Below are 19,674 nucleotides of genomic sequence, written 5' to 3' on the forward strand. Positions count from 1 at the left end.
CCATTAGGTGGTGGTACCTGATACCATTTTTAGTACCTGTTGGGCTTCAAGCGAGCTGAGTTGATCCGAAAATGTGGCATAAACAACCTGCATGCACTAATTGGCCAGTGAGCGGCGACACTTGATGAGTCATGAGAGCGTCTCCTTCACAAAAATCAAAACCCCCCATAAAACCCGGCAATACAAAAGCTATAACTTCTTCATGGTACCTACAACACCACGGTAAGGATAATTAGCAAGACACAAGAAAAAATAAATAAATAAAATACTGATGAGATTTTAGTTTTAAGTTATTTTTATTTATGGAATAGTTTCCATTTTTGCTACATGACAGTTTTATTATAGCTTTTACATGTTACATATTACATTTTCTTCTGTGAACAAAATATTGCTACTGCCTTTCAAAATAAATTAGTATTTTGTTTTCCTTGTCAAAATAAAGAAGACTGGACTTTTCACTGCACTTCATAAAACACCATGTCTGATCTGCCAGAGACATGTTACACATTAATTACTTTTATAAAAATGTTATCATAGATGAGTGTAACATTATTTAAACAGGCCGCTTTGCTGCAAATATATTCTTTTACATGTATCACCCAGATTAGACAGCAAACGCCAAGAGGAAACACATCAAATTAACATCAAAGCACTGAACATCAATAGATTATAACACTTTATTGAAATTATTGAAAACAGCTTGCATGACTTTAGTTTTAAGGCATTTTTTAAATTCTCTTTAACAATATTTCATTATATCATAAGACTTTCCACATAGACATATAAAAATACAGCTATTATTCTAAGAATAAACATGCATGTGTCACCTAGTAATTTTTCTGGACATGGTTTTGGAAATTGTGACATTCACTTTGGCTGATGATACACAGATACATATCCTACGTGTCATATGCACACGACTAATATTCTCACACACCGCACCGCTAAGTAACCACGGATTTGCTTCGAAGTAACACAAGCCACCACACGAGATTTTAAAAAAAAACACTCGCAATTTATATGTGTAGACAAATCTACATCCCAGTTTTAATGAACATTTAAACACTATAACATCATGCAGGATGTAGATCGCCAGAATCGATTGAAATCTTACTCTGTTTTGTCTGAATATCAAAAATACTCACTGTAGTTAATTTAAAATTACATAAGCTCCATGCATTTAATGAGCTGTTTTGGCAAATTGCACATATACCCTTGATTTTGTGTTATTGCACAGAGAACCTACAGTGTAGCTAACATCAACTTCTTTCTACCTCCAAGTGCAAATAAAAAGCACTTACATAAGTGAACACAGTGGTATGCCTCAGTCATCAGTGGACTGTATCTTGCTTATAATGCGGCACTGTTCATAACACTTTACACATAATATAACTATTGCTATTAAATACAGTACATACATTATAGCTAGACAACTCTGAATGTGCCACTGAAACCATATCACATAACTCACTTACAGCCACTTTTCTATGTTTGAAGGTATTCACACACGCGTTGACATAAACATCTTAAAGTGCCTCATCACACAGACTTCACATTTGCACAGCCTCTTTGGCAACCTGATGACATCAGAAGAATAAAAAAAAACACACATCCAAGAGTTAAAAATAACTTTAGAACATTTAAATCTTACAGCACACAACAAGTGAGGTTTGCAGAATCACATTTACAGGATGTTATGATTGTTATAAGTGACTTTTATATAGTGTTGGTATTTTTTTGTCATGTAAAGTGTGTTACTAGTCTAAAATATACACTAAGATCATTCGGCTGAATCTCTCACTGACTGAGGAATTGACCGTCAGATCAGTGCTACAAAGCGGACATGGCTTTAGTTTCCTAAAGGCAGCAGACCATTTAATGTCAGTCTACCAAGTCAAGCAGGGTCAGTGCTGGACCAAAATCGTTCTGTTGTCCACACAGATCCAAGAAAAAACTTTTTATTTCTTCTTTTAATTTTCATTTATATATATATTTTTAAATTTACATGTTTTATATACAGTTACATGTGAACTTTAAGGCTTTGAATTTTGTGATGAAAGTAACACTATTACACAGACAACAAAGACATATGAAGGCATCTTAACTACTGAGTCTAATGCTAAAGTCTAACAGTGGCGAGTGGAGCAGCTGAGTGGGCGTACTCCCTCAGTATGGCTTACTTCCCTGATTTATGAGGCTGGCTGGCTCCCTGGCTGGCGACAGCTAGTTTGCTAGCTGTAGCACTGCTTCTATTGCACAAGTCCCTGATTTCCAGCAGGCCCTCGTTCAAGGCTTTAACGAAAACGACCGAGCTAGTCTCTGTGTTGTCCCAGAAACTAGATACGCAGAAGATGATGTGATCTGACTGTGGGTTGTAACAGGCGCCGTAACCGTTGGGCACCACTGGGCCATAGCAGCAGAACATTTCCACAGTGGTAGGAACCTGGAGTCAAGACCACATAATTATAATCATCATCATAATAATACTACATTTTATTTATAGATGCCTTTTAAAACACTAAACGACACAGTTGAAGACATCATAGAAAAAAAAAAGCCAGTACATCATAAAATAAAATCAAACAGAATAGAAAATTTTAAAAAAGATGTGTTTTAAGGCTGGCATTATAGATAGGTAGAGAATCAACATTGCAAATGTGGTGTGGGAGAGACTTCCAGAGATGAAGAGCCACTCAGCTGAAAGCTCTAAAGTCCATGGTGGTCAGGTAATCAGATGGTATAATGAAAGTAACAGAGGCAGAGGATCTGAGACTATGGTAAGGAGTGGCCATGTGCAGAAATTTAGAAAGATGTGGAGGTGCGAGATTACGGACAGACTTGAAGGTAAGAAGCAGATTCCTAAAATTAACCTCCTAGGACCTGGCGTCCACACACATGGACATTGCATTTTGGGTTGTCTAGACCAAAATACTAAATTTTCCTCTACAAGGGTCTGATATCAACATGATACTGCCACTGTTATAGTGAAATTTAAAGTGAATGTCCTAATATGTGGATTTCATTTTTCTCAGAAACAAAAATCAGATAAAAAAAAAAATCACGTAATTCTTTGTTTTTACATTCATCAGGTCCCAATCAGCCCAAATAGCAAAGAGAAATTAAAAATGCATAACATGAAAGAGTTCAGGTCTCAGGAGGTTAATGTGATAGTTTACAGGAAGCCAGTGAAGCTGCCGAAGGACGGGAATAGACCAGATTAATTTGCTACTGTGGGGTGAAAATGTTCTGAGGGAAGCAAAAGCTAAATCTAAAGATGGTCTAACAGAATAAACTCACTATCAGGGGACGTCAGATTCAGGTGAAGTCTAGCAAAAGAAACAAAAGCAAAAAAAATTGTTTTGGTTGGATAAACAACATCATCATCATCATCGTCATCTTCTTTTTCTTCTTCTTCTTTAAGCTGTTCAACTTAGGGGTCACCACAGTGGATCATCTACCATCTCACTAAACACCACAGCAGGTCTTATTACCGTCTTGTAAATCTTCCCTTTCACTGTTGCTGCTATCTCCACCCACCCACCTTGCATTCATCCCTTCTCTATCTCTTTTGTGGGCTGTCCATTGGTTTGGATGGTTGACCATATAGGTATTTAAACTGATCTACCTTCACTATGTCTCCTTGCAGCCTCACAGATAAACCTGTCTCCGTCTCATTCACACACATCTGCTTCTTTTCCTTTTCATTCCTATTCTCAAGCGCATACCTCCACCTATCCAGGCTCTCTTCCACCTGCTCCCTGCTCACACTACACATCACAATGTTGTCTGCGAATATTATAGTCCACGGACACTCCTGCCTGACCTCATCTGTCAACCTGTCCATCACCACTGCAAACAAGAAGGGGCTCTCTCTTATTAACCTAGCTTCAACAACTCTTCCCCATTTCTTCATGGTGTGGTTCATCAGCTTTATCCTTCTGTAGTTACTATAGATGTCCACATAATTCTTGTTCTTGAAAACTGCTACCAGTACACTTGTTCTCCATTCCTCAGACATCAGCTCAGTCTCTAAGGTTGTGACAAACGATGTGGTGAAAAAGTCCACTGCCCTCTCTCCTCCGCATCTCCTTAAACTTAATATCTTTAATTAGGCTTCTGCAGTTTGGAAATTGGCACGTGCACATTTGCAGACTCCATTACTGCTTTAAAATAATTACTTTATGGTTTAGTGATTCTCTTTAAGAGGTCTCTTCTTTGTTCTTGATTGTCTTTGTTGGTTATAGAGTGTGGTACTGAATGAAAATTTGCCCTTAAAAAACTCCACAGCGGTTTAACTTGAATTAAATGCAAACGAGTATCCTCAAATTGCAGAAAACACAATAGCAGATTTATTTGTGCATCTTTTTCATCTTTTTCTTTTTCATTCTTAGTTTGTGGAAAAGCAGAGGAACATCTGTATTTCTCTTTTTGTCTCCATGGAACATCTGGCATTTCATCTGTCCCGATAACAGGGAAAAATGTGTAACTTGATGAGTGCAGGTTCTGCAGAGGATTTTGTATTTCTGGTATCAATTATATATATATATTTTAGTAGCATATGATTATGTGGTACCTGACTGGTAGAGAGGATGAAGTGGTTACTGGCCAGATATGTCTCATCACAAAAGATTTCTGGCTTTTCCATGTTGAGCTCCTTTGAGATCCTCAGAAGTCCAAGGAGGTGATTGTCTATCGCCATTCCTGTAATTGCCTGAAAAACATATTTTTGACGATTTAAAGGTTTTATGAATAGTTACTTTTCCACCTCCATTCACTAGAATGGACTTCCTTATCCAAGAAATGTGGCTCACTGTTCATTGAAATGCAGCTGAGCCACAACCAGAACCTCATCAAAGCTTTCACCAGCCTCTTACAGTCATTTTTGGAAGTTTGGAAGAATTTGGGAAGTAAAACTTGTTCCCATTTTTTTTTGCCAAAAATTAGATGAGGAAATTAATGTAGAATTTCCATCTGTGAATTATAGATGTAGAATCTAGAATCTAGAATCTGCCAGTACTTTTAAAGCTAATTACATTGCATACTTTTTTGCACATGTGGACCATTTCTTGGCTGGTGTGGTGATAATTTTGTGGACCGGAGAACTTTGGATTTTCTTAATAATAATACTCACTGCAATTGTATAACTTGTCTGGGCTTTAATTGCATCCCCTAGTCGTTTCATCTTTTCTGAGTCCTGTCAGAGAAGAAAAGTCATTCAATGAAAAAAAAAAGTGGACATAGGACATTTGTTGCATCGAGACAGCAGCAAAGCCAGCCATTTTTCATAGATCCGCTAAATCTTCAGGGGAGTCATCTGTTTGACTGACTTTTCCTTGCCAAGGTTTCCAGTCGCACCTGTTTCATTAGAGAGGCGCAATGAGCAGTAAAGTGGGAGTCAGTAATTAAAGCGGGAGTGAGAAAAATGACTCACGGAGAACGTTCCCCTCTCATCTGCCATAGACTTCACAAAGGCCAGGGCCTCGGCGGTCGCTGAGCGAATGTTATCTACGCGACCTTCTTGGAAACGCCGAATTGACGCACTCTCGTAAGTGGACACGAGCCTTCCAGTGCATCTAAGTACAGGGCAGACATGATTTGAAACTGCACCTTAATGGCAAACAGTTCAATTAGAGATAATGCTTATGATATCACACATTGAATATTTATTACTTGAAAAATGCAAGCTGCAAGGCAACTTGTATGAAGGCATCTGGACTCATCTTCTGTTGCTTGATAAATTCTTTCCCATAATCTCTGAATTTGAATACAGTCATGTCGAGATTATTCACCAGCCTGAAGAAGAAAACAGTAGATTTTTGTGACCTCCTGTCTCAAAAAAATAAAAAATAAATCTTGTACTTATTTATAATTGTAGTTGTGTGTTTGTGCTGGTCTTGCCTCTGCAGTCTCTCTGCAGATGCTGCTAAGAGTCCTTGGATATGTGGGTTACATTTCCAGCGTAGCCTCCTTGGAGGGGGAAGCTCTCTAAAGCTGGAGGACTTCACCATCTTAGAAGAACTTTCCATTCTGTTCAGAACAACAACACGTTTGTTTCAGACACTTCTGGCCTCATCAGCATTCATTTAGATGACCATATTCAGTGTGCGGCCTGTCTTGCTACAGTGAACTAACTTACATATATTTCATTATGTATTCGCAGCACTGCACCAGAACAATCCCTTCAAATGGCGAATGCTCACACACCACTCCACATATCCCATCCATGCCTACAACAAACTGAGAAAATGGGGATTAAGTGATTACCCAAACTTTGCAGTCATGGAAAACTGAAGCGCCTGGAATATCGTCTTACCTGCATTGACTTGTCATACCAGCGGTTTGCACCGTTCTTTTCATGTCCTCCACCATGTAGCATCAACAGGGCCCTGTTGGTGTCACTGGGTTGCAGGCCGCTGGGCTCATCCAGACACACCACACAGATGCAGCTCTCAATCAGCGCCAGAGAGTCCCTGTTGATCTGATCTGGACAGATGAAAGAAAGAGAACCATGTCCTGGATTTGCTTTTTCTAAAAAAAATTTTTTTTAAGTTGATTAAAATGTTAAATTGATTAAGAATGAAGTTGTGGTAAGACCTTTTATTAGTGCCTCTCTAGCTTGTGCCCATTCTGTCCTCCCATCAGATGTCAAGATGCCAAAAGGGGGGAGCCTCTCCTCAGCGTTTTCAGACATTTTCACAATCTTCTCCAGCTGGGATAAGATCTCCTCCTCACTGAGCTGCTTGCTGTTTGCGACTACATCCAACACGAAAAACTAGTGAGAAAAATAAATTACAGCAATCACAAGTCTCTCAACTGTTCCATCAAGTACAGCTTCACCAGGATGATTCAACTCGACAGGAGAATATCTAAGTTAAAATGTGTCCTTGCATGCTAATTGCGCTTTATAGCTAACCTTACGGCTACTGTTTGAACAGCTGAGATAATAACGACATTAGTAATAATGGCAGGGACTGAGAAGGGCCAATTACCTGCTTCTCTTCCACGATCAGTTTAACATGCGACTCAAGGAAGCTCTCAGACAAAGTGGCCGATTTAATCTGCAGTAATTAAGTTAACTCCCTGTATCTCCATAGGGACGGGCCCTTAGAGGCTACAGATTGATGGCTCCCAGAATCATTTCCAGGGGAGAGTTCCTGAATTTTTCCATGTTAATTTGCAGTCTCATTCGTAACCTTCATAAAAATCAATATATTAGCCATGGACTATAGATGCTGCAGATGTTTGTAGCATGTGTTTGAATGTGGATCGGTGACATTGATCTGACTCTGAGATGAGATGGTAATGAGTGCAGGCTGTTTTGTACAGGGGATTTTGTTAGATGATAGGTAAGGAAAAGACCACACACACACACACACACACACACACACACACACACACACACACACACACACACAAACTTGTTTTGATGTCTTAGTGAGGACATCTAATTAACATAACGTTTCCCTAGCCGCTTACCCTAAACCTAACCATCAAAATTGAATGCCTAACCCTAACCCTTAGCCTAAACCTAACTATAACCTAATTGTAACCCTGACACTAAAACCACATTTTGAGTCTCAAAAATGCCTTTAAACTCGTGGGGACGGGTATTTTGTCCCCTTAAGGGACTGTTGGTCCCCACAAGTACAGTAGCACAAGTATAGTAGCAAGTATAGTTTTTGGTCCTCACAAAACTATCTAAATGCACACACACACACAAACATAATTCTCTTACATGGCTGCTATTCTCTTAAATGTCTTTATGGGTTTAAAATAAAGCAGTTAAACTTTAAAAATTAAGTAGGAGAGCCTGATTGGGGATTTAAATGACTTCTGTCACCTGGCTCCTGCTGTGAAACTATAGCTTACCTTACCGCTACATGCTGTCTATTATGACAATTCCTGTTTAGTACTTCCTGGTCTGTCTTGTCCCAGTATGTAACTTTGGCCAGTTTAAATATTCAAATAGACACTATCAGCCACAGATAGCCACACTTCATAGCAGGCGCTGCTTTTTGAGAAAGAACTGACTCCCCTGTTACAGCAGAATTAAAATTAGGGATAAAATTAGTCAAATGATATTGAACTAACAGGTCTAATTCTGTTCTGCCTGTCCTTCATGCAAAAGGTCTATAAGATGATCCTCAGGAGGTGCAGCAGTGGGTAGATTGGGTAAGTTTGTTAGATTCTTTTGTAATATATCTATATCATGGCTAAAGCACTTCTGGATGGATGCAAACTGCATTTCGGTGCCCTGTACCTGTGACATGTGCAATGACAATAAAGTTGAATTCTATTCTATTCTATTCTATTCTATTCTATTCTATTCTTTTCAATAATGACTTTACTTACAATTATTGTTTTTCTTAGCTCTTTTCTGTATTTGAGAGGGGTGAAGAAAAGGGAGTTGGTTGTTTCTTTATTTACTCTTACCACAGGAAAAAAAAACATATAATTTATCTTCACTCAAGTAAAGGGGCTTAGACTAGTCTTTACTTTAAAATCTGACTTGAGCATCTCTGCTACATGGAAACTGACTTGTATGTCACTATATATGTATTCTCTCAAATGGACAGAAAACACTCTTTAATCAGCAGTATTACTGAGTGTGAGAAGTCTCCTCAACGGCCAGTGTCCTGACCTGATTCTTGCATGCCACAATCATGTGCTCCGGTGCTGAAAATGCTGCCTTCATCTGGACCGTCAGCGTGTCTGTCTTTAACCCCGGATAGCGGTAGGAGGTGAAGAGGCGATAGTACTGCTCCATGCACATAGGCATGACAGCTAGCTGGCCTCGAGTGAAATCCACTGGCAGTGATCGCCTGAGAGACATTTTTACACACACTAGATCACCTATGAAAAGACTTGTGATTCATTATTATATAATTCTGGTTTTAATCTTCAATCCACATAGCTTGCAGGTTGAACTTACCCATCAATGAGAGCCTTGTATTCCAAAACTCCACTGATGAGACGGGCGGCAAATCTTAAAAGAGCAAGAAGGAGGGTGAAATTTGAAAGCGGTATTGCTGTAAAACACCAAAGTTATACAGCAGACTGGCTGATGATTGTAATTACATATACTCCCATCTCTCAAAGGACTAACAGTAATCATATTATGGTGAATTACTGGGATACAGTGTGAGAGTTGCGTGTGTTCATCTGCGAGAGGGAGAGAGCCAGTCTGTATGTGTGAGTGGGTGAGTGGGCAAAGAGGGAAAACGCAGCGGCTTGTCAGGTCTTATGTTGTATATCATTTGTCTTGGTGTTATTACGTTCAAAGCCAGATCAATACAAAGGAGGCAGCCTCAGTGCACCACACCCCTAAATGAGGCCTGACTAAGAGTCTCCGCGGAGAGCTTGGCCCTGTCACTCCCAATCTAATAAGTGGCCGTGTCAGTAGATTACCAGCTGCTTGGGGTGATCTGGAAATATTCACTTAGTGGCTGTGCAAGCTGAGAAAAGCTAATGTTGAGCTACAGGGCTGGATGGACCGGTGTAATGTCTGGCAGACCACAGCTCATTTAATAACGGTCAAAGATTCTTTCCATGACTGTAATTCAGATAAGAATCTGAGTCTGAATCTATACAAAAGAACATAAAAATCTGTCAACAGCTAAAGAGCTGATTATGTGTATATTTTATATTGTTAGTGCAACATTCAGCATGTGACCTTTTTTTCTCTGGTCCAGAACTTACAGTGCGCACTCACTTTATGCTCAGTCATTGTGTGACATATTAAGTGAGTTACTTTGTAGTTCTCCCACATTTGCTTGCAGCTTGACAGAGAATATTAGTTTTAGGGATAGATGATCAGAGAATAGCAGTAATAATAAGTAAAAGAATATTTTCAGCACATTTAGGTAAATTTAAAACAACTATTTAAAGGTTCCAGAGTGTGTTTTCTGGATCATATAGAAAAATAAACTCATGATTTCTGATGGTTTTTTGATTACAAAAATCTGTTATTTAAGACAGTAATTGAAAGATAGATTCACTGTTAATAAAAGAAAACTGTATTTATTTTTGTTCTGACCTATTGAGACTTTTCCCCTCTGGATAAATATGCTTTTTTGTCATTCATTCCCTTGATACACAACTACAAAGACAACTTACAGAGAATCAAACTAAATTTGGATGTTTATCTGACTCAAATATCACCTGCTAAAGAATTTAAATACAGAAACGGAAACATCTGCATCTTCAATTGTGATTATTTTGACCTTTTATTCTAAAAAAATCCTTTGGTTTTACAACCTCCAAAGAAAGGGTGAATAAAAAAAGTCAGCATAGCAGAAGTCCAGAACATACCTGAGGGCGTCTTTATGATCTTTAAACATCTGCTTAGGAAACACCATGGCAGGACTGGAGTTAACTGGCAGGGCCAACCTGTTGTTCAGGTACATGTCCTCCAGCCAGTAGTCATAGACCTAAATGTTAACACAGGGACAGTTTTTGAGAAATGTTGCTTTGTTAAATGTGTTTGGACTCAAGTTATTACTTTCAGAGTTGAGACCTGTGCAGTGAAGTAAAAAGCCATTACAGTGTATCACTGCCAGATGAAAAGGAGAGTGGGAGAGTGGTGCTAGTGTGAGAGTGGGAGTGTGATAGATTTCACTGAGCTGGATGGCTAGTGGACTGACCGATCACCCAGACAAAGCACAACCGGAGGCAGGGATAAATCTTTATCATGGAGTTTAAGACTTTTTTTTAGCAAATTTTTTTTAATCTTAAATAAAATAATTTACAGCTGCTTTCAGCAATTCAACTATCGAGCAAACAGTGCAAAAACACATGCAGGTATTCATATAGTCATAAAGTCAAAACAATACAGAAGCTCTTTATTGATAGAAGTAGGATGCGCACTGTAATTTTTCCTGTTCATGCACAAAAAACAACCTTTCATCTGTTAGGTCTGTGTGTTTACCCAGTTTGCCATCTTGTCCCTCCTCTCTAAAAGCTTCTTCTGGAGTGTCTCTCCCACGCCCCCAGGAGCCCCAAACTTCTCCACGATCGCCCTTGTTTTCTTAAACTGCTCCTCCTTCACCAGGTGTTGAACGCACTTCAAGTACGTGTCAAGGGTTTGTTTCAGCAGGGGAACGGGGACCTTTGGCAGCACCTGATATCACAAAAAACATCACACGAAGAGTAATGGAAGGAAAGCAACTGTCAACATTTTAATGGGATTCAGTGTTCATTAGTTAAAGCAATCATTTCCTCCCATGTTTCCTTTATTCGTTTATTATTAGAACCTAAGTTAATAATGCATTTTGACTGCTTCAAGGCCAATTTGAGAATAAACTACACAGTCTCCTGTGCATTGCAAATTACCCATGAGGTAAGTTCAGATTGATAATATTATCTGTGTGATGTTTGGTAATTTGCATACTGTTGGTAAGCCAAGATTATAATATGGAGACGTGCAGTGCAAATGCAGAACAATGTATCCACAAATTCTTGGGAATGTTTAGATATTTTCAGGTCCTTAATTGGTATTTAGAAAATAAATAAATAAATAAATAAATTTAATTAAGCACTGGTTTGACCCTGTAAACGCAACATTGTCTCTGTTATATTATAGTCTGCTGCATCATTTTGATCAAATTTCTGCACAAAAATGATGTGTTCTATAGTGTCTTGAACATACTTTCTATCATCTCGAATGAGGGGTTTTTTTTGCCCCTAGCGGCCAGTTAGGCAAATGAAGCTGGCGCTGTCCGTGGTGCTGAAATCCAGTACCGTTACTTTGCCAACTTGGGCACCACGGGCAGCGCTCGGCACGACAAAGTAAAGCTGACGTAAAGAAGACAAGAAAGAAGCAGCGGTGTGTGTTCATACTTGGCTGTCTTGGTCTCTCGCCGTCCCTCTCTCCAAGATTGGCATGATTAGTCCAGTCTCGACCAGTGAATATAACTCGTAAGCTCCCCCCACCCCAAATAGGGTCTGGCTTCAGCCGTGCCTGCATGAAGCGTGTTCAGACATTTCAAGGAGAGAAAAGAAGCAACAACAAAAAAATAAAAATTAGGCCTGTTGATAAAATGTAACTACACAGTTGTGTGCTGTGTGAAAGTGAGCCAGCAGGCTTCCATTTTTGATCAAGTTGCAGCCTAATGCAATTTACTTCTTGTGCTTGCATTCCAGCTGCGCCTCCTGACTCACTGCAGACGGATACACATTTTAAAAAGCCCATTCCTATTTCCTGCCCTTCAAAAAATCCAAAACAAAATAAAGGGGCTTTTCTTTTACATCAATTTTAATGTTAAAAGTGCTAAAATCCTAAAGAAACACAATGAAGAGGAGCATCATTAGATGCAAGTCTTTTTAGTTGAAAACAAGTGGACTGATTAACTAAAACTTAACTTGAGCAAAGCTGTAAAGTAGGAAAAAAAGCTCCCCCCGCTGTGCGCCAAACAGGCTCAGAAAACTGAGATGATGATAACTTTTGAAATGAACACAAAGTCTCAGTTTGTTACAGTTTATGAGAGCCTTACCCGATCAGCGAAGCGATCAAAAGGTCAGAGAAGTGTGTGAAAGTTGGCATCACCTCCCACGTCCAAGCGGTGAAAGCCCATGTTAGAGGAAAACTCCGTTTAGACGCTGGACTGCTCCCCCGTCCCCACGCGTCGCCATACGGCTGTGGCTCCACATTAAAGCACGCCTTGGAAAAGATGCTGAAGGTGTTTGCGTTTACCTACCCCCTTGAGGCAAGAAACTCCTCCCATCGAAATCTATTCGCGGAACATATTATCTGACAGCTTGCTTCCCCCCTCCCGCCCACATCCTATAAAAATTTTAATATATATCAAAAACGGACCGAGCGTCTGGCTGTCATTCAGGTATCCTGTGATCACCCTGCGGGGTCCACATTTTTTTTCTTTTTTTTCTTTTTTTAGATTTAAATGCTAAGCTTGTCTCATGGTCTCGGTTTTGACAACATGTGGTGAGGTTATAATCTAGAAATACATCAGTTTGTGTGTGTTACACTTGAATTTGAATTTCTTTATGCACTTTGACTAATGTGTCAGTGTCAGTACGCAAAGATTCAAAAATAAAGATGATTTTCCCGATCGTTTAAAAAATATTTGATAATAATGAAATCAAATAACACTTCTCTTGTGTTTTTATGTTTCCAGGATGGGTGATCCGGACTTTTAGCCACTTTTATCGTCTACAGTTCCTATATTAATATCGAAACAAATCCGGCATTTATGTTATTTTATTCATTTGAAATTAAAATAATGAAAATGAAATCACCACCGTCACACTGATCCAAACAGAGATTTATTAAAACCACAATTATTCAATGAATACACATTAGTTCATCTTAAGGAGACTGACATCATTAGCTACGTCTTGACAAAATGTTTCATACACACACACCCGCGCGCAACGGCATACATACTTTGTAGAGATCCACGGATATATATATATGTATATATTTTATTTGAATAATTTACATTGTGCGTGTATCCACATATGTACAAAATCCATTTATTATGATACATTTAATTTCAAACAAAAAAAAATAAAAATAAAACGAACAGGCCTACTTATTAAAATCCACAATTTTTAACAACAAAAAAGAAAGAGGCCTTTGATGTGCAAGTGAAAAAAGTTTCCTCCGAGACTAAAAATATAGGCTATTTTGTGAAGGGGAGAAATGTGCTGCTTACAGTTGGTCCCATACAATTTTATACGCACATTATATCTATTTATATAGTTTGTATATATAATACTGAATAGTACACACAAATTCAACGGTAGCTGAAAGATCTCTCACAAAACTCGAGTTATACATCCTTGACAAACGCTACATAGACTTGTTTGTTGACACAATGAAACCACAGTAAGAAAAAAGAAGAAAAAAAAACTTTGAAAAACGAGTCACACAGTTGTGACGTTGGTGACTAGGTGTTTATATTGCACATCGGTACTTACATAAAAGTTTAAATCACTAGATTGTAATTTGTCTGCCTCACAAATCTCACAAATGTTTTGATTTGTAGGTCGGATTGTAACCGGTCTAAGTGCACTCCGGGCCGGAGGACTCTTCTGACAAGGACCGCTGTGCTCTGAAGGGGTCAAACCCATTCTCATCTACCGACAGGCAATTCCCTGCCGAACTGTAGCCCTTCTTCTTCGCTCTCCTCTCCTCCATCTTGATTGTGTCGTACAGCCCCTGCGGAGCTTCGTCTAGCAGGTTATCTCTCTCTGAGTGGGACGGTTTCATTTGGCACACGTTGCGCAGCAGCAGCAGGGCTGGTGCGTAAAGCACATTGACAAGACCCATACCAAGATTAAGTTGTACAAAACCGAGACTGTGCACTATCTGCCCGGCTACTATGGGACCCATAGCATAAGCGACAGAGTAGGAAATATCTGCAATAGCATAAACACTACCATACACAGAAACATGACGCACATCAACTAAAAATGCAAGTGTGGGTAGCAGGGCAGTGTCTACCAGCGCTATGCCAAAACAGATGCCGCACAGCGGGGCGATAAGCTGCCCAAAAGTTTTGCATGCCGGAACTGTGCAGGAGCTCGCCCCTATGATAACCATCCCTACAGCTCCGTAAAACCACTGCAAATTTGGATGTTGTGCTGCCAATTTAACCGTTATGTAAACACCGAGAACATGAGGGAAGAAGGCTGGGAGCCAGGTGAGCCCCATTTCCCACTGAGATGAGTGCATGGTGGTTTCCATCCAGTTGGCTATAGTTGGCTCTAGAAAGGCAAGGGGGATGTTACACACTGTCAGTGCCCCGGCCACCACAGCTATGTAGGGATCAATCATGAGTCTGTATATGGGGGTGCCGACTGGCATGTTCTCTCTAGTCCTGTTAGAGAATGGCTTGATCACGGTCAGCAGCATTAAGCCATCCGCCAGGCAAATGCAGGCGAGCACGATGAACGGCACTCGTTTGCCGACAAACTCGTACAGGACGCCCCCGAAGGGAGGCGCCACCAGACTCCCGAAAGAGATGAACGCCAGAGCAATGCCGAGCGCCCTGCTTCTCTCTGCCTCCTCCGTGTATTTGTCAGCTATCATCGCGATTCCAGAGGTGTCTGCGAAAGCAGAACCGAGACCCTGCAAACTTCTGGCCATAAAGAGAGTCGCGTAATTCTCCCCGAAAGCGAAGATGCAGGTAGAGACAAACATGACAGTCAGTCCAATTAAAAGTGGAATGTCATATCCAACCCGGTCTATGAAAGTTCCCGACAGGGGGTTAACTAAGAGCTGGAGGATGGCTTTTGATGCAAAAAGTATTCCTATCTGGATATCTAAATTGTCCTTGTTGCTTTTGTCTTGGCTTGTGCTGTTTGCTGAAGTGTTGGAGTGCATCACAACGTGGACGTGTTCTGACTGCTCAATCTCCAGATCAGCAAGATAGTCTGGAATAATTGGCACGATTACCATGTAGAGCATATTGTCCAACAGGAGAGCCACGCAAACAATCACCAGTATGATCCGTCTTTGCTGGTGAGGATCCCGCATCGCGGTGCCTAACTGCTTGGTTCTTTCGCCCATCTCGGACAGTTTTACAGCGGCTGATTTGGCCAGCCCCGAAGAGCCTCCTTCTCCATCCATGGTGTGCTTTTCTTTAAAAAAAAAAAGGATTTTCGATTCAGAACTGTAGTTGTGCTTCTTCCGTCTGATGCCGATCTTTTTAACACCTCGGATGACTCATTGGTGCTTTCTTTACACTGAAGTAACGCTCTCCGTCCTCACCTCGCCTGTGCGTAAAGGGAGAGGCGCAGATGAACTTGGCTGCCTCATCGGTGAAGATGGTTTTCTTCAGCTTTCTCCTCTTGTCCTCGGCTCAGCCACGTCCGATGATGTTTCATGATCTCCCGAGAAGTGACGTGGTGAAATCGTAGATTTTCTGCACCTTGCAGAGGTTTCAGCTTCTATTCTTACATTTCAAAGTTTTTGTTTGGAGAGATTTTGATAGTTATTTGCACAACAGAGAACACTCAATCTCGCTCATCTCTGTTGTCATACCTCCTATCACCTGTGGCACTTTTGCGCTCTGCTCCGAGACCACGAGTGACTCCGTGGCCATTGGTGCATATTAACCCGCAGGTTCGGCGCTATTTTAGTCCCTTTTTTGTCTCCTCTTTTCAGCAAGTGCTATGACGCATCACCAGCTTGCCCCCAAGTGGATCCCTTCGCCACTTGCCTCTTTTATGTTAATCTCCAACCATTGGCAGCAATCACTTCAACCAATAAGAGCTGGTGAGCACTATTACAAAGGCGCAGAAGAAAAATCGTTTCGTGCTCTCAGTGTGTGACTCTAGACTTTGGAGATATAGAAAAATATATTGCGCTTTGTCATCACTAGTATATACGCACAAGAGACGATACATGTTTTCAGAATAAAAATCTATCCATATCAATCGCAACACAAAATTTACAACATTTCTTAGACTTGCCAGTAACGTCATTGACCTTATTGTTTAAAGTTTGTCACACTGCCCTTCTCTGCACCCAAAGAGACTCCAGTACCGTGGACAGATTCCGCCCCCACGGGCTCTTTAAACGGCCAAGTTTGAGTCTCTCACTCATTTTTTGAAAGAAAGATACTTTTCATGGCCTTCTTAAAAATGTTGCCTAAACTCCCAAGAGTCATGGCGCCTGTTAACGTTTGCATTTACACGGAAGAGTATCGCATGAAGCTCTCAGCGCAGACACTGTGCAGGGTACAAGTGTAACATTGGCGACACCTCGTGGTGAAAATTCATCGGTACAAACAACAGAAGTGGAAATCATTGCATTACCTTTACTAAGTACTGCAGTCCTGACATTTTATACAGTTGTAGAATTATTTACAGGCTAATACTCCCAAAGGACCCATTAAAAGAATTTCAATTAAATGCTTTAGTTTCGATTTCTTTCAAATATTTGTCTTGTGCAGTCCCATTGCTATTTAAGTCTGTTGTTCGTTGTATGACGCTACAAAAGAAACTGCAAAATAATTTTTTTATAGTTGTTATTCTTACTTTCTGTCTGTGTGGGATTCTAATACATGCATTTCAAAAAGATTTCTTTCTGTTTGACAGTAGAGGGCGATAACGACCTACAAATGATTAAAATAATCACTCTATTAGCCTACAGTGAACAGGGTAGCACACGCTAAAGGACAGACCACAAGACTGGCACCTCTTCGTTGGAACTAGAAAACTAATATTAATTGAAGTACAGCAATCTGGCTTAAAAAAATAATAATATTTAAATTCATCAAATGAAAATTTGCTACAACAACAATAGTAATGATAATAATAATAATTAGGCCCAGATCGTTCTTGGTCATTCTTTTAAAAAAATCATTCTGCTCTATCGCTTGGAAACAGGCAATGAGGAGATGGGAGAAGTGGCTCAGGAGTTTTGCACTGGAAAGTGTATGAATATAAATGTATGCATATGAGTTGGATTATTTATTAAATATTGGATAAAGATTAAGCAGTATGTACTTTATGTAAGTGACTGTGCCTAAGTGATCTATATACATATATGTATATGTGTACGTGAACACACACACACACACATAGAGAGAGATAAACAGACAGATAGGGTATCACATTTATTTTTTTCTTTTTCCTTACCAATAAAAATCATAATAAGAAAAAAAAAACAATAAAGACTTAAAGCAATTTAAACCAATTTCTACTTGCTATTTATACATTTCTGCTGCTTTATTTTCTCCTAAGTGTGACATGTTATTTGTATTGCAGACTTTTACATTTTATGCGATTTGATTGTGTACTCAGCACATAGTATGTTCACTGGATTAGTTTGAACCTGAAAAGGGAATGTGAGTACATCAACAGGGGGATTAAAATACTACAGAAAAAAACACGTGCCCAGTTTTACTAATGAAAGAGGTTTGGCGTTGTATTACATAAACACTTTAAAAAAAAATTATTATAGCCTTATACCCCATTCATGCTGAAGTGTTTAAAATGCTGTTATCATATCAGTGACTTTGCAGAGATGGGACTACATGGGTAATCTTTGCTAACTCATTCTAGTAACTTGGCAGAGTCAAGAGTGTCAGCCTAATCCTCAGAGCTGAATTATGGATGATGACTTGGCCTCTGACGTGAAGACAGTGCCACAGAGAGGCTTAATGGATGAGACTACGGGGAAGGCTTTCTAGATGCCTAGTGACGCAGGCGTGATCTAATCCTTTAAAAATCGTTGCATGAAACATCCACTTCAGATATGTCACATCTTTGACACAGTTCGTGGTCTAATGGCATCAAAATTTATGATAACACTTGTGACCCAGAAACTATTATGAACAGATAGTATTATGTAACACTAAGCCAAGCTGAAGAGCTTGGGTTTTAGCATCTAACGTGCTTCCTTCCACTCTCTGATATGCTCTGACCTCTGGACTGTAGTGTGTAATATTTAATGGAGGGTCTAGTTGCCCTTTGGTTTTCTTCTTTGATAGGCAGCTTTCACCTTTGTCTCTTACATGAGTAAACACATGCTCAGTATTAATGCAGTAAACATGCAGGACTTCACCAGCTAGGTCCATATAGTGTTAATCAGTGTCTCTGGAGGTTATACAAATAGTGTTTTTACTCAGCCATCCCTTGTGGCTAAACTTCAAAGATGATTTTGCATCACTCACTTTTCCTGTTTTTAGATATTTTAGGGTCTTTTAGCAAAGCGAGTGTTCTTTAACCAAAATCCTTCAAAATGTTTTCACCAATTTAATTCAGCTGCACAAATAAATGCTTTTGGAATGATACACTTCCATTATACTGGCTTGCTGTTTTGCAATTTACACTATTGTGCCAATTTAAACTAGGATAGTATAGTAGGGGAGGGCATGTAACAAACTGAGGTTCAAAAGAACAATCTTCACACGAGATTACAACACTGTGGAAGTTATGAAGCTTTTTCATTAAGCAAGCCTACAATTGATTGGTGTTGACGTGGTAGGTCAATAAGTGTTCATTAGCACTGGAGATGTTGTTAAAGCAGTGATATCCTCTGTATTTTAGTGACCTAATTTATTTTTCCAGCCAAATATAAATGACACACGGTAGATTTTTAAGGTTCTTCTTTAAATATCTTGGACTTTTATTTTCTAGGGATGTATTTTTTTAAAAAAAATTGAAGTTATTATTATCCTCATCCAGTTATATTAGAGAAAGCTGCCAAATAAGTACAGGCATCATTCTGTTTTCTAACATCGTCTGTGAATAGTAATACATTTAGCACACCTCTATTTTCTATTAACCTTCAGCTTGCCTGGTGGGTGGATCCCAAATCTTAGCATTTCTATTGGATGAAAAGGGTTGTAATCGCTTCTTTGTTTTGGAGGAAGGCTCAGTCAGGCTTTATCTGTCTGTGACAGGTTCTACTTTCTTCCTGTGAACTTGCTGCTATTACCACAGTGTCTATCTACAGCTCTGACCAAATTAGATCACTAGACCACACACACACACACACACACACACACACACACACACACAACCTCACAATCAGCCAACTGTTTCTAAGAACTTGATGCTGATCTTTTAGTTCTTTAATCTTTCTCAAGAAAAGTCCTGATCGCAGCAGGAGATGTTGGAGGAAGGACATGATTGTGCCAAACATTTAACTCCTCCTAATGAGCAGAGCTTGCTAATATACTGGAAGGAAATCCGATGCTA

General features: G+C 39.7%; 2 protein-coding genes across 2 annotated transcripts; both read right to left on the bottom strand.

Annotated features, from left to right (window-relative positions):
* Window positions 1–663: 663 nt before the first annotated feature.
* chatb (choline O-acetyltransferase b) lies at window positions 664–12,682 on the bottom strand. The gene is made up of 15 exons (XM_005471390.4): window positions 12,492–12,682; window positions 11,839–11,959; window positions 10,928–11,119; window positions 10,312–10,430; window positions 8,933–8,986; window positions 8,642–8,822; window positions 6,595–6,772; window positions 6,314–6,483; window positions 6,137–6,237; window positions 5,899–6,027; window positions 5,671–5,793; window positions 5,432–5,573; window positions 5,132–5,194; window positions 4,574–4,711; window positions 664–2,443 (listed from the first exon to the last, which is right to left on the bottom strand). Exons 2-15 carry the CDS (start codon window positions 11,881–11,883, stop codon window positions 2,177–2,179), a joined length of 1,902 nt encoding a protein of 633 aa, XP_005471447.1. The 5' UTR covers window positions 11,884–11,959; window positions 12,492–12,682; the 3' UTR covers window positions 664–2,176.
* Window positions 12,683–13,269: 587 nt separating this feature from the next.
* Window positions 13,270–16,405, bottom strand: slc18a3b (solute carrier family 18 member 3b). Its single transcript, XM_005471389.4, has one exon. The coding sequence runs from the start codon at window positions 15,590–15,592 to the stop codon at window positions 14,024–14,026; it is 1,569 nt and encodes a 522-aa protein (XP_005471446.1). The 5' UTR covers window positions 15,593–16,405; the 3' UTR covers window positions 13,270–14,023.
* Window positions 16,406–19,674: the final 3,269 nt, after the last annotated feature.

This window comes from Oreochromis niloticus, linkage group LG8, assembly GCF_001858045.2.
Source record: "Oreochromis niloticus isolate F11D_XX linkage group LG8, O_niloticus_UMD_NMBU, whole genome shotgun sequence".
Classification (NCBI taxonomy): Eukaryota; Metazoa; Chordata; class Actinopteri; order Cichliformes; family Cichlidae; genus Oreochromis; species Oreochromis niloticus.

What these genes read in the sequence shown, in the direction of transcription:
- slc18a3b (XM_005471389.4), bottom strand. Translation starts at nt 15,592, where the DNA reads ATGGATGGAGAAGGAGGCTCTTCGGGGCTGGCCAAATCAGCCGCTGTA.
- chatb (XM_005471390.4), bottom strand. Translation starts at nt 11,883, where the DNA reads ATGCCAATCTTGGAGAGAGGGACGGCGAGAGACCAAGACAGCCAA. An exon ending in TACAAGGCTCTCATTGATGG is followed by an intron (nt 8,823 to 8,932) that starts GTAAGTTCAACC and finishes AATGTCTCTCAG; the next exon opens with GCGATCACTGCCAGTGGATT. An exon ending in TAGAGAGGCACTAATAAAAG is followed by an intron (nt 6,484 to 6,594) that starts GTCTTACCACAA and finishes TCATCTGTCCAG; the next exon opens with ATCAGATCAACAGGGACTCT.